Here is a 13,769-nt window from a genome sequence, read left to right on the forward strand (position 1 = left end):
GGGGGACATATTTTTATGTTCCTGCTATGTCGTTATAATTTTGAGCACCTGGTGAAAAAATGTGTTTTTAAAAACAAACAAACGTAACACAAAAACGTAACCTACGTGGAAGCTGAGGGGTAGCACTGGCGGCTGCGAAGATCCTTTTTTGGTATTCAAAAGTTTGAGTCAAGTTATTAAAGAATAATGAAGGTAGCAGTAAAGCAGCGAAACTCTTTATTAAGCAGTAGTAGCACTGATGAAAGCGTGCCATTTTGTGTTTGGGCCACACACTACTCCTTATGGAGAGGTAATTATGGCCACAAGTCACTTGTGAATTTATTTATTTTTCCCCTTTTAAGCTGGTTGTGTTAAGTGTGGACACAGTTTAACTTCTGTATTTTTAATTCTGCTAGCATGCTATCATGAACTTGTATATCTATGTATATGCCTATATCATTTTTTGTTTTTTTGTCTTTGTCACTCTATAGGACGACAGGTGAGGTAGTGTCTGGTGTGGTGACCAAAGTGTTCAACCAGCCAAAAGCACGGGCCAAAGAGCTGGGTATGGACATCTGTTTTATGTACATTGAGATAGAGAAGGCTGAAGTGGTTCAGGACGAGCTGCTCAAAGGACTCGACAACAAGAACCCCAAGATAGTGGTGGCATGCATCGAGACTTTAAGAAAGGCTCTCAGGTTAGTGTAACTATACTGAGAATCCTTTAATGTATAGACACAGCAAATGTAGTATGTCATGTTAATGTTGCCTGTCAGGATAAAGCTCTAGCTGCCACACAAGACCAAATAAACAAAAAGCATTGACTAAGTTTGATCAAATTGCTCATTTCTAACCACTGGAATCAAATTGCTGTAAGTCAGTCTATGTAAGTGTCAGTTCTGTAAATGACAATAATCAAATGTCATGTAATTGTCTTTTCACAGTGAATTTGGGTCTAAAATAGTAACATTGAAGCCAGTAGTGAAGATTTTACCCAAACAGTTTGAGTCTAGAGAGAAAGCTGTGAGAGATGAAGCCAAGCTGCTTGCAGTAGAGATCTACAAGTGGATCAGAGATGCTTTGAGACCTTCACTTCAGAACATTAATTCTGTACAGGTGGGGCCCATTATTACACACATCTTGCACACGTTTCATTCATTTTTGTTCATTTCAAGGCATGATAAACTCAACAAACCTGTCTTTTTTTTTTCTTTTTCTTTTTCTTTTTTTCTGCAGCTCAAAGAACTAGAGGAGGAATGGGTGAAGCTACCTTCATCTCCTCCCAAACAGACGCGCTTCCTGCGCTCCCAGCAGGACCTGAAAGCAAAGTTTCAGGAGCAACAGGCTCAAGGAGGAGAACAGTCAGACGGTAGGTTTATAGAGTAGAGAATTGCTTCTTTGACGTGTTGTTAGATAAAGAGGAGATAAGTCAGTCATAGTGTGGTATTGACTTTTTCTTCCCCCCCCAATCAATCAGGAGATGATGGGGAGGAATTGGTGGTGGCAGTGGATCCTTATGAGCTGCTGGAGCCTGTGGAAATTCTATCAAAGATGCCCAAAGACTTCTATGAGAAAATTGTAAGTTTACGCAGCTTTCAGTTCAAAAACCTTCCCAAACATCAAAATAAGGTAATGGACATGGTCAGCAATAATACTCAGGTAGGCTGTAGCATTTAAATGATCTTCTTTTGGTCCTACAAAGCCCAAAGACAGTATCCCCCACATCAATACAGCTATAACACCAGCAACCTGAATTGTACAATGAATGGATCAGTCATTCATGTTGATAATGGCAAAATTTGACCCTACCATTTGCTTTCAACTGATCCAAGCTGGAAAAGAGTAGTTGGACCTCTGGAAGAGTTCCCAATATGTTTTGTACTCCACCTAGGGGGGTGTTTATATACAACATGGAAAAGAGCCACAGGAACAACTAGGGCTGTGCAATATGACCAAAATCTCATATTGCGATATAAGACATTTATTGTCCCCGACAACAGTATATATCACAAAAATTTTACATTTTCTGTTAATTCTTTGAATTTCCGGTCACTTGACTTGAGTGAAGTGTTTTCAGCTGGCGTCGTGTACCTGGAGTCCAGTGTTACATAAGTTGAAACGGCCACAAATTTCTCTTAGTATTTATTACATGGCGTGATGCAGGGAAAACTCTAAGGTTTATTTTTTAGCACCTGACTGCTCTTTTTAGCTCCTCGTCCGTAAACACTCCACATACCTTTTCATATGATTTGGTTTATTTTGAAAAATCTCAACAGGATCTTCAGCTTTATTGTGAAAGGTTTATGTGGAAAATAAACAAGTGGACAACGGAGCCACGCGATGGTTTTACCTTCGTTGTTGCTAACGACAACTCATTAAAAACAGGCGCTTGTCCGTCCGTAGTGTGGTTATACTAAATATAAGAGAAAGAGAGAACTTTAAGAAATTCTACAGTGACCATCAAAACGATGAAAAAATATTGCCGTAAACAGTTTATTTTGCGACACCACGAAACAAACGATAGTGTAATGTGAAAAGATAGATGTTGTCATATCATCATCTGATATATATCGTGATATTGAACAGCCCTAGGAACAACTTGTTAAAACTGTTTTTATATGACAAGGTTACAAGCTGCAGTAGTTGAAATGGGGCATTTTCTAAAGAATATAACCAAGACAACCCAATAAGAAGAAAGACAAATATAACAACTTGCTTCTCTAACATAAACAGAAGTGACGTAATTGACCTTCAAATGCATCCTTTGAAGGACACAGCTCATAAATTGGGACACGGTTATTGAGCTCCCCGTCTGCCTTGGTTTTTCTGTTTTTGTGTACCAACAGGCCTGTTTTTGTTAGTTGTAATTATTAGCATATTAAAATAAATATTCAGTTCAGGTGATGGTACAATCGTGGAGTTTAAATGCTGTTTAATAACGTGTGTTTGTTCTGTCTATTGTAGGAAGCTAAGAAGTGGCAGGAACGAAAAGAGGCACTGGAGGCTGTCGAGGCTTTGACCAAGAACCCCAAACTAGAGAACGGAGACTATGGAGACCTTGTCAGAGCCCTAAAGAAGGTAAAGGTTCAAAGTATTCTTGAGTGGCTTCAAAAAGCATTTTTTCTCACAGGTTTGGGTTTCGCGATTGTCTCTTGACAAGTTTACTGTGTTCTAGGTCGTAGGGAAAGATGCTAACGTGATGCTGGTTTCAATGGCAGCTAAATGTCTGGCAGGACTGGCTACTGGACTGAGGAAGAAATTTGGAACATATGCAGGACAAGTAAGTTGAAGTGCCTTTTCTTGATCTAAATAACAGCACATTTTTGAGAAGAGAAAATGTTCACTTTAACCTTGAAACACTAAACATATGCTGTAGGCTGAAACGATCAGCACAGCAACTTTAGGAAATAAAACAAAAAACAAAAGTGTTTTATTTCAATTTTTTTAAAATTCCTTTTATTAATTAGGAATAAAAACAAACATGATGCAAAGCTGTATAACAGATTGAGGTATCATAGTTTTCTCTAGTGTTGGATGCTGCACAGCAGTCATAAGTTTTGCACTTTTAAACTGATCTGTTTGTTTGCATCTTATATCACCTGTTTGTAAATGTCATTGAATAGGCTGACCCAGTTTGTTACTTTCTAATGTGAGATGTGTCTTTTAAGGTGGTTCCAACCATTCTAGAGAAGTTCAAGGAAAAAAAGCCACAGGTTGTCCAATCCCTGCAGGAGGCAATTGATGCCATCTTTCTCACTGTGAGTAAATTCTTTACATCTCATTGACAACAGACTTCAGCATGTAAATCTGACTGAAAAACCTCCAGTCCTTGTTATGTGTACTTTCACTTAACAGCATAGATCAGCATGTTCAGTTTTTAGCCCTCGGCCATAAAAGGCTGTTTGGTTATTGTCACCACCCCCACTAGGCCGGTGCTGTGAACAACTAAGTCTGTGAATGCAAGAACGAGGTGACGTAGGAGCTTCAAATTGATACCGAAGTGCATCCACTAAGAATCTTGGATGAGTTTGAATCTCAGTGACCTTCTGAGGTCAAGTTTTCATAAAAACTTGTGAATTCCATAACTTGAGATCAAGACGGCATAAGATTTCGAAATTGAAAACATAAGTGTGTTGACTTATAGCTGAGAGGTAGCACTGGCAGTTGATGGTGTTCTTTATATCATATGCATTTTCCCAGTAGTTATAAACTTAGAACTTAAACTCCTGTTAATTGTAGAGAATTTCACTGACTGTGCAGACTTCTCCCCCCTCCAGACAACTTTCCAGAACCTGTCAGAGGAAATCCTGGCTGTGATGGACAATAAGAACCCTTCAATCAAGCAGCAGGCCTCTCTTTTTCTCGCCCGCTCCTTCAGACACTGCACACAAGCCACATTGCCCAAGAGCATCCTCAAGCCTATCTGTGCTGCTCTCATCAAGGTGACTTAAGAACTGCAGCATTACAGTGTAATGCCTTTTAGGATGAACCTATAATTAACCCTTTCATGCATGAATTACAACCTCAATCAGGATTTCTCCAGAACCTTGAGGGTTTTTTTTTTTTTTTTTTTCAATAAAAATCTTTCTGCAGTTTAATGTCAAATTGCACTCTGAAAAAAAAAATCATGGTACAAGTAAGCAATTGGAGTGAAAAAATAAATTGTGAAATCAATTTATAGACCAAAATGTATTCTAAACTTTTGACTCAAAATAGCCACCTTTGGCAGATATAACGGCTGAACATACCCGTGGCATTCTTTCTACAATAGAAATCAAATATTCTTCAGAAAGTTCTTCCCATATCTGTTGGAGAAGTTCTCATAAATGTGTGGCACTTGCAGGTTGCTTTGCTTTCACTGTTCTGTCCAGTTCATCCCAAACAAGCTTCAGGTTTGAACCCCTGACCAACTAGGCACATATCAGAGGGTATTGCAATGCTGTGGTAGCCATTTTGGTTCAGGGAGCCTCCCACTCTGTACAAGTCAGTGATCCTGGATCCAGCAAAACAGCCCCAGACTGTCACACTTCCTCCTCCATGTTTGACAGTTGATGCCACACACTGTGGAACCATCCTCTCGCCTACTTAGCGGCATACAAAGATCCTGCGTGATGAACCAAAGATTTCAAATTTTGATTCATCAGTCCGTAATACCTTCTTCCAGACTTCAGTAGTCCAATGATGGTGTTTCATGGCCCAGCAAAGCCTCTTTGTCTTATTCTGACATCTTAGCAATGCCTTTATTGCTGCAACTCATCCTGTCAAATCTGCAGCTCAAAGTCTTGTCTTTGAAACTGAGACTTGCTTACTACCACCACTATTAAGCTGTGCTTGAAGCTGTTGTCCTGTGAGCTGCGTATCACACAGAAACTTGTCCTTTGGTTCAGTGGTGGCTTTGGGTCTGCCAGACCTTTTCCTTTCAGAGTTTGCCCCAGTTTCTGTGTGCCCTTTGGAATCACTGACACTTTGACTTTCTTTGCAATTTGTCTGTAGGAAAGACCTGCATTTATAAGTGTTATAATGGTCTGTCTCTCTTCAATCAATTCTATTGTTAATTGCCTTTTTCTCTCCATTTTTGTAGCAGTACACTACTCCTGCAGCACAATACTGCTCCACTGATGCTCACGAGGGTATGGTACCACAGTGTGTTCCAGCACTGCTTTTATGCAGACAGAGGGGGTTGTAGTAATCCCAAAAGTTGGAACACCTGTAGGAATTAGTAGCACCAGCTTTCAAGGCTTGATCAACCTCCATTGCTGCAGAACTGCTTTACATTGTTGACCCCCCCCCCCTTTGTTTCCTTCTCCTTTCTTTAAAAAACAAAAAACAAAAAAAAACCTGGCAGTTCTCCACTTTTGTATCATTTCAGTCTATTCTTTGGACTTGAATGACTTGAATTGCAACATTCTTCTTTGTTAGTACTGAGTGCAATCTTGGCAGACAATATAGGCGAAACTGCACCCATAGTTTCCTGAAGTGTATTGCTGTTACAAAAATACGTGTACATGGTATTAGTATATGACAAATAAATTCGATGAATTTGTATAGTCAATGTCATCGATAATGGTGAGGATCGTTGCAGCCCTATTTGTGTATATCTGTATGAACTCGGACACCTCCTTAACAAATGTTTGCTGTAACATTCACAGATACAGTGATGTTAAGTTCTATGTTTGCATTTGTTTTATGTTCAATATATGTCACCTGTATGTAACTTAACAGACACCAAAATTTGTATCGCCTATTGAATTTTGTTCTAGTCACCACTTAATATGGAATGGAAACATTTGAAAAAGCACTGCAGGTCTGGCCAACTAATTCTAAGTATACCTATGTTTTTCTCACAGCAAGTAAATGACTCTGCCCCAGAGGTCCGTGATGCTGCTTTTGAAGCTCTGGGGACTGCCATGAAAGTGGTGGGAGAGAAAGCTGTGAACCCTTTCCTGGCTGACTTGGATAAACTGAAATTGGATAAGGTGAGGATCAGGAAGATGTGAATTCAGATGTGAATTCGGTTCAATTTTTGTTTTTGTTGTCATGAACTGTTCACTTTGTTTTTGTTGCAGATTAAGGAGTGTGCTGATAATGTGGAGCTCTCAGGAGGTAGGAAGGGTGCAGGAGGAGGCGGCACAGTTGAGAAGAAATGTGCAGCTAAAGCCGTCGTCCCTGCTGAATCTGTATCCAAATCCTCTGTTCCATCGAAGAGCCAGACTTCTGCCAATAAGGTGTGCTGGGAGCAATGCATGTACAGAAAAGTCAAATTAGTCGAAGGAGAAATATTGTTGCCTTATTGTATATCAGCTTTGTTATTGATAAATAGGATGGTTGGCATCTTTACCAGTCTATAGTTCTACTTGAAACTTTATCCAGGTGTCAGCAGTGCCACCTAAGAAAGGGAAGCCAACCTCTGCAGCTGGTGCCAAATCCAAGAAGTCCTCCGACAGTAAAGAATTCACGGAGTCTGAACTTTCAGTAAGTCATTACTTGACTGCATGCTGGTCCTCTGCAACAAATGTCCGGCATATCAATACATGCTAGAACACTTGCTGTCTCCCAGTCCAGTGTGAAACTCATTGAAAACAGAGGCAGCTATTCTAAGAAAGCTGGACAGAGCTGCAGAAAGTCTTTAAGCCATCAGCAGGGGGAAAAAATGTGTATATACTTGTACTATCCTACTACAGTGCACAGTTGACGGTGTACCTGCCCAATGAAATGTACACACAACGCAAGACTTTACATTCCCACGTACTTCATTTCTTGACAGGCTTTACAACTTAAAAACAAAGACAATGATGTGAATGCAACAGCCTACTATACTGTAAAACAACATGCTAGTAAGCACAGTTGAAAATAACAGATTTAAACAGCTGATTAAAGTAACTAAAACAATTCCATGTTTTCACTTGGGATTATATGAATATTGTCTTAAAGTTGGTTATCTTAGTTAATCAGTATCCAGTCCTCACTACTGACAAAGAGTGCCTAGCAGCATTAACTCATGTTATCATAGTAATATTTTATCCCTGTGGGATACAACATTATCAGGCTATTGCTTTGGAATTTCTTATTGTGTGCTTGTGTGTTGTTATATCAGGCTGAGGTGTGTCAGGACTTGGCTGCAGGTGTACTTCCTGCCTCCTGTCTTGAACAGCTGGACTCGGCCAACTGGAAGGACAGACTGGCCAGTATGGAGGAGTTCCAGAGGGTAAAGTCTTCCTGTTCTGTCCTCATCAGCTGTGTCATAAACAACTTCATCACAGTACAAAAGCTGATTGACTCATAATATCCAGCAGTGATTGCAAATAACTGCAATTTTTCATTAAATTTGTGTATCCTTCTAGGCTGTTGAGACAATGGATAAAGCTGCAATGCCCTGCCAGGCCTTAGTCAGGATGTTGGCCAAGAAACCAGGGTGGAAGGAGACGAACTTCCAGGTAATCATTGACAAGATGATGTTAATGAAACATCATTAACACCTGCTCAACAATTAACAACTACATTGCACAATTAACTAATGGGAGTGTCTCTTCCAGTTGACAGTGCTCCTATACAAATTTTACTGAAGGATTTGATGAGAATTAAAAAAAAAAAATGTCAATGAAAAGCTGCTGTAGAGGGAACCAAAGTTTTGGCACTGCACTTAAAACCATTGGCATTCTTTGAAAGCCAGTGTGTAAATGGCAAAATAAAGCACCTGTTATAGGACAGATCAGCCATGTCTGATTACTTACCCTTTTCTTGTTCAGGTGATGCAGTTGAAACTGCGGATTGTGGCTCTCATTGCTCAAAGGGGACAATTTTCCAAGACCTCAGCCTCTGTTGTTTTGGATGGCTTGGTGGACAAGGTTGGAGATGTCAAGTGTGGTGGAAATGCTAAAGAAGGACTGACTGCTATTGGAGAGGCCTGCTCACTGCCATGGACTGCAGAACAGGTAAGGATCAATTTTTCTGGATTGTTAAAGATTGAAAAGGTCTTTTTATATGTGCAGAAAATGACAGAAACATCAACAGATACTACTGTAGCAACAGCGCCTTGATACAACTGTTGTTAATAAAACTGAACTGAGACTGCACAGTATTAATGACTTATGATTTTTCTTTGTCAGGTTGTTTCTATGGCTTTTTCCCAGAAAAATCCCAAAAACCAGGCAGAGACTCTGAACTGGCTGTCTAATGCTATGAAGGAGTTTGGCTTTGCAGGGTAACTTCCTGTCCATCACACATCACTTTATTTGTAACATAATTTCCAACTGATTTTGATTTGGGGGCGGCGGGGCTTCTTTAAAACATCTTCATTTAACATTTTGCCAGGGAGGTTATGTTTTTGTTCCCAACCGCCACAGGACGAGAGGCAGGGTAAATCCTGGGGAGGTCCATTCACACTTATATTCACATCTATAGACAATTTTAAAATCACGAACTAACCTAACCGTACTAACTGCATGTCTTTGGTGGTGTTAGGAGGGGGAATACCTGGAGAAATCCCACCTATTCCTGTTAGGCAACAATAACACCAGTAAATGAATAAAAGGAAAAACAATTCTACAAAAACAGAGTGGGCCAAAGTTTTTCTACAGCAAAGACTCCTTGCCAGTTATTATAAATGCCTGATTGCAGTTCTTGCTTTTTCAAATTGCAACTAGATCGCATATAGAAGATTGAGATGGGCACCATGACATCAGTTGTTTTCCTGGCCTCATGTATCTATGCCATTTTCACCCTGGAAGTTGTCCTAAAGACCTCTGTTAACATTTGACCTCCCTACTCTCCAGTATCAATGTGAAGGGTTTCATCAACAATGTGAAGACAGCTCTGGGAGCAACCAACCCCGCTGTTAGGACAGCAGCCATCACTTTGCTGGGAGTCATGTACCTCTACATGGGAGCTCCACTACGCATGTTCTTTGAAGATGAGAAGCCGGCTCTCCTTGCACAGATAGATGCAGAGTTCGAGAAGGTAGCACTTCCAGAGATTTCTCTAAATTTAACTATGTGCTCAGTTTAGCAAGTGTGACCGGTTTAATTATTGTAGTAGTATAATAACAACAACGGGAAAAATAATCACAACTAGTGTCTCTTTATCCTGTCTCCTGTTTTAGATGCAAGGTCAATCTCCACCACCCCCTATCAGGTTCACCAAAAAAGTGGCGGCAGAGGAGGAGGGTGCTGAAGTTGAGGAGCAGGATGAAGATGCTGGAGGTGGAGGACAAAATATCATGGACCTGCTGCCCCGAACAGATGTCAGGTAACCTGATTGTTTCCTTGAAATTTATTTAACCATGCATCCATGTGCGGCAGCTGGAGCATGGCTTCTCCGATGGCGACATTTTCAAATTCTTAGGTCCACACAGGGTTGTTACCCATCTTAAGAGCTTCTAGACTGTTGCTGTTTAGACATTTATCTGGCTAATTAAGCCATCAGTAGGATGTTGGGCCTTAAATCTGTAATATGTCATGTTTGCTATCCCCCTTCTTTCTTTAATGTAGCTCTTTTTCCTTCTGTTTCTAAGTGACAAGATCACGACTGACCTTGTGTCTAAAATTGGAGATAAGAACTGGAAGATCAGAAAGGAAGGTCTGGATGAGGTTGCAGCCATCATTTCAGAGGCCAAGTTCATCATGGCCAACATTGGAGAGCTGCCTCTGGCCCTGAAGGGACGTCTCAGTGACTCCAACAAGATCCTGGTGCGTAAGACGGTGCTCTTCACCTGACCTACAGATCTCGTGTGCGTGCGTGATTTGAGAGGGGAGAGGGGGGGGAAATCACCTGTACTGTATTTATCTACTTAACCTTTTTGGTTCTTATCTTTGGTGAGGAAAGTATGGAGATAAAAATTATCGCTTTGTGTTCAAGCATTAGTGCTCCTGCCTTCATTTAAAATCATGCATATCGATGGTCTGGTGAAAAAAAGCATTCAATCATTTTTACTACTCACATTTCTCCTTCTGACATATTGGTCAAACGTATATTTCGATTCATCTTTGATTAAGAATTGGAGTACTTAATTGGATCGTTTTTACTCACGCAAGGCTGAATGTTAAGATCCTTTAACCCCTTCCCAGCTGTGACAACAAGGAGCTGCCAAGGGGCACTTTTAGGATGCTAATGTTCACATTTTGAAATGAAAAGGCAGATGGTTTGGAAGACAGGTAATAGAGGCCATCTGTGTCAACTGTCGTTGAACAGAGGGGGTAGCTTACGACACTGACTATTAGCCACCTACAATACAGATTTGAGATCCCTTCCATGGCGCCTCAACCGCCACTCACATCTGTAAGGTGACCCTAATAGGTGAGATGATGGGGTGAGGCAAGCTCTTAGTGGTTTGATCCAAAACATCTGGTGATAATGATCCATGCCTTTATTCATGACGTGATGAGGCACATTAACACCACTAGGATTTAAATACCTGGAACTCCATTTGGATTTTGAACTGAAGGAGCCTCTTGGATGACAGGTGAAATGTCTCTGTGAAACTTAAAGAAGTCCAGTTGATTTCCTTAGATGAAATCTAATGTGTTTGTGTCTGTCTCAAAAATTAAAAACTGTAACAGTTTAGTGTGAAGCGATATTATGTGAGGTAACTATGTAGTAATACTTAAAATAAATAGGCAGTAAATGTTAATAAAGGTTTTACTTTGTGTTTTTCAGGTGCAGCAGACTCTTTCTATTCTGCAGCAACTGGCTACAGCCTTGGGACCTGGACTTAAGCAGCACGTCAAAGCTCTGGGAATTCCCATAATAACCGTTCTAGGAGACAGCAAGGTACTCAGCCCACCGATGATAGTATTCATGTTCATCTTGTTGCAAACTTTTTTTTTTTTCTGCTTTTGAGATTTTTACATGAAAATTTCATAAAAATATGAAAGTGCCATGAAGGAAACATGTTAATGAAAACAATAGTAAGATATATAGACCTAGATTGAATTGTGCTGGCAATTATTTCTGCAGCCAAATGTGAGGGTGACTGCCATGACCACACTTCAGGCCTGGGTGGAGCAGACTGGGATGAAGGACTGGCTGGAGGGGGAAGATCTTTCTGAGGAACTGAAGAGAGAGAATCCCTTTCTGCGACAAGAGGTACACACACACACACACACACACACACACACACACACACACACCTATTCTTTTTGCTGTGTGGTCTCACAGAACATAACTTTGACTGTTCTGTTTTCTAGAGATGGATTGAAATTTTAGTTGTTGGTGTTCCTTATTGCATGAATTGCAGCACAACGGGATGTAAGTAAGAGACTCATGTTTTGCTGGAAACCTCTCTGCATTCCCCAGGTGCTCGGCTGGTTAGCAGAGAAGTTGCCCACACAGAGGACTGTTCCAGGGGATCTGATGCTGTGCATTCCTCAGCTTTACGCCTGTCTGGAGGACAGAAATGGAGATGTGCGCAAAAAGGCTCAGGATGCCCTTCCTACCTTTATGATGCATCTTGGCTACGACAAGATGACCAAAGCGACAGGCAAACTCAAAGTACGGACCTACGGGATATTTTTTGCTTCTTGACCACAAATAGTGAGTAGGGATTAATGTCATCTTACTCTCATCTCCCCTCAGCCTGCCTCTAAGGATCAGGTGGTATCCATGTTGGAAAAGGCCAGAGCAGTGATGCCAGCTAAACCTGCGGCGCCAGCCAAAACGGGGGGAGGGAAAGGATCTGCAGAGCCAAATAGAGCTGCTTCAGGTATTTTTAATATTTTAGCATAGTCCCGAGTACGTGTTCAAAACATTTCGGTGGTACTCAAATTTATCTAAACAATGGATTGCATTTAATATTACAGGAATGGTTAAAAAAAAGTAAATGCCACCAATACAGCCAGTCTTTATCCTGATGATAAAGGTGAAGCTTGGCGGTTGAAGGTTGCTGTTGTTAAGACTGTATTGGACTTTTTCTCATGTGTAACTAAATAATGATGGAACCCTTTTTAGCTTTTAAATCCCCTGTTTTGTTTTAAGTGTACTTGTTCATGTTTAAGAGTGATGCCTTTTTTTGGATCTCCTCTCCTTCACAATGAACCCTCTTCAACTGGTCTAACAATAGAACTCAGGAGTTCATTGGAGAGAAGTTTGTCATTTCCTGTTAGGCTTGCAGGTATGAGCTAAAATGGCCAGACCATTCTATTAATTTGAATCTGTCCTCTGCAGCCTCCAGGTCTCAACTACCAAGTGAAGACGTCGCTGATAGTAAACCAGAAGTTAAGAAAGTCCGAGGTGGAATGGCTGCTAAGAAGGTATTTATGCTTCTCACGTGTGTGTGTGAGTGAACATTATTCATTTTGTGTACTGCACTCAGCAGATACAAGGTGCTTTATAAATTAAGTCAGTACAGTATGGTTTGCCATGCCATGCACATTTGCGACTGGGTTTTTTTTGGGGTTTTTTTCTTTTACACTATTTTCTTATCAGTTAATTCAGGACTAAGAAGTTGTAAACACAATATGGTTTTTCTACTCACCCAGCCTCCCTCCCCACCTGAGGAACCCATCCCTCCCCCTTCTTCCAAGGACAAGGACAATAATGGTAGTAAAAAGCCTTCCAGCAAAGGGAAGGCTGCTGGTGGCAATCAACAGGTAGATGTTCAAGTGGTGTTTAGTGATGAAAGTCGGCTCAGAACTTCATTTGAACTGTCCCTGCTCTCTCCCAGTACATCAGGAGCAGAGTTTCTCACTGGGCTCTTTTTAACTCTTTTCAGCCTCTCTCTCTCTCTCTCTCTCTCTCTCTCGCCGTGGTTGTGTCAAAAATGCACTAACTTGGTTGCAAAAACAAAATTGATAGTTCACACAGGATTCAGGTTTCACTTAACTGCATGAATGTGTGTGTCAGACTTCAGCGTTGCAACCTGCCTTGCATAACACCTCCTATATTTCTTCTTTCTGCAGTGTGTTACTTACAGGCTCTTCCTCTCTTCATTTGACATTAGAAAACATTACTATGCTCACACATCCACAGGCAGAACAATGTTTAATTCAGCTGTTCTCACTATGAATTTGCTGTTGCTTCCCTCAGGGTGCTGCTGGTAAGAAGCCTGTGTCTAAAGGTCTGAAGGATGATGAAGATAAGTCTGGGCCACTCTTCATCCTCATCGCCAATGCGAAGGAACAGAGGATCAAAGAGGAGAAGCAATTGAAGGTACCAGTAGATGGAAAAACAGCAATAGGGCATGTCTTTGTGGACTTTCTAATTGTAGGTGTGTCCTTTGGGCTGCTGGACTTTGTTTTAGACTCGTGAAGTCTAAAAACATGAAATTTAAGAACTAAGGTTATTATTTATTTATTTAT

The 13,769-nt window shown here is 40.8% G+C and overlaps 1 protein-coding gene across 4 annotated transcripts in view; it reads left to right on the forward strand.

Annotated features, from left to right (window-relative positions):
- The window catches only part of ckap5 (cytoskeleton associated protein 5), a 44,866-nt gene that overhangs the window by 11,984 nt on the left and 19,113 nt on the right, over positions 1–13,769 (forward strand). For 2 of the 4 annotated variants that reach the window (XM_005750553.2, XM_005750554.2), the window contains exons 4-28: positions 471–677; positions 924–1,095; positions 1,216–1,348; positions 1,457–1,557; positions 2,944–3,057; positions 3,155–3,259; positions 3,648–3,737; positions 4,257–4,421; positions 6,327–6,455; positions 6,546–6,704; positions 6,850–6,951; positions 7,574–7,684; positions 7,821–7,913; positions 8,226–8,411; positions 8,586–8,680; positions 9,252–9,435; positions 9,578–9,723; positions 9,989–10,163; positions 11,131–11,244; positions 11,431–11,559; positions 11,770–11,964; positions 12,049–12,175; positions 12,637–12,722; positions 12,951–13,061; positions 13,498–13,620. In XM_005750553.2, coding sequence (XP_005750610.1) covers positions 471–677; positions 924–1,095; positions 1,216–1,348; positions 1,457–1,557; positions 2,944–3,057; positions 3,155–3,259; positions 3,648–3,737; positions 4,257–4,421; positions 6,327–6,455; positions 6,546–6,704; positions 6,850–6,951; positions 7,574–7,684; positions 7,821–7,913; positions 8,226–8,411; positions 8,586–8,680; positions 9,252–9,435; positions 9,578–9,723; positions 9,989–10,163; positions 11,131–11,244; positions 11,431–11,559; positions 11,770–11,964; positions 12,049–12,175; positions 12,637–12,722; positions 12,951–13,061; positions 13,498–13,620 — 3,352 coding nt within the window. The remainder of the gene's footprint in view (positions 1–470; positions 678–923; positions 1,096–1,215; positions 1,349–1,456; positions 1,558–2,943; positions 3,058–3,154; positions 3,260–3,647; positions 3,738–4,256; positions 4,422–6,326; positions 6,456–6,545; positions 6,705–6,849; positions 6,952–7,573; positions 7,685–7,820; positions 7,914–8,225; positions 8,412–8,585; positions 8,681–9,251; positions 9,436–9,577; positions 9,724–9,988; positions 10,164–11,130; positions 11,245–11,430; positions 11,560–11,769; positions 11,965–12,048; positions 12,176–12,636; positions 12,723–12,950; positions 13,062–13,497; positions 13,621–13,769) is intronic. The other 2 variants (XM_005750555.2, XM_013915263.1) reach the window with 1 other exon arrangement.

Source organism: Pundamilia nyererei, unplaced genomic scaffold (assembly GCF_000239375.1).
Source record: "Pundamilia nyererei isolate P.nyererei 1_Seehausen unplaced genomic scaffold, PunNye1.0 scaffold00278, whole genome shotgun sequence".
Taxonomy (NCBI): domain Eukaryota; kingdom Metazoa; phylum Chordata; class Actinopteri; order Cichliformes; family Cichlidae; genus Pundamilia; species Pundamilia nyererei.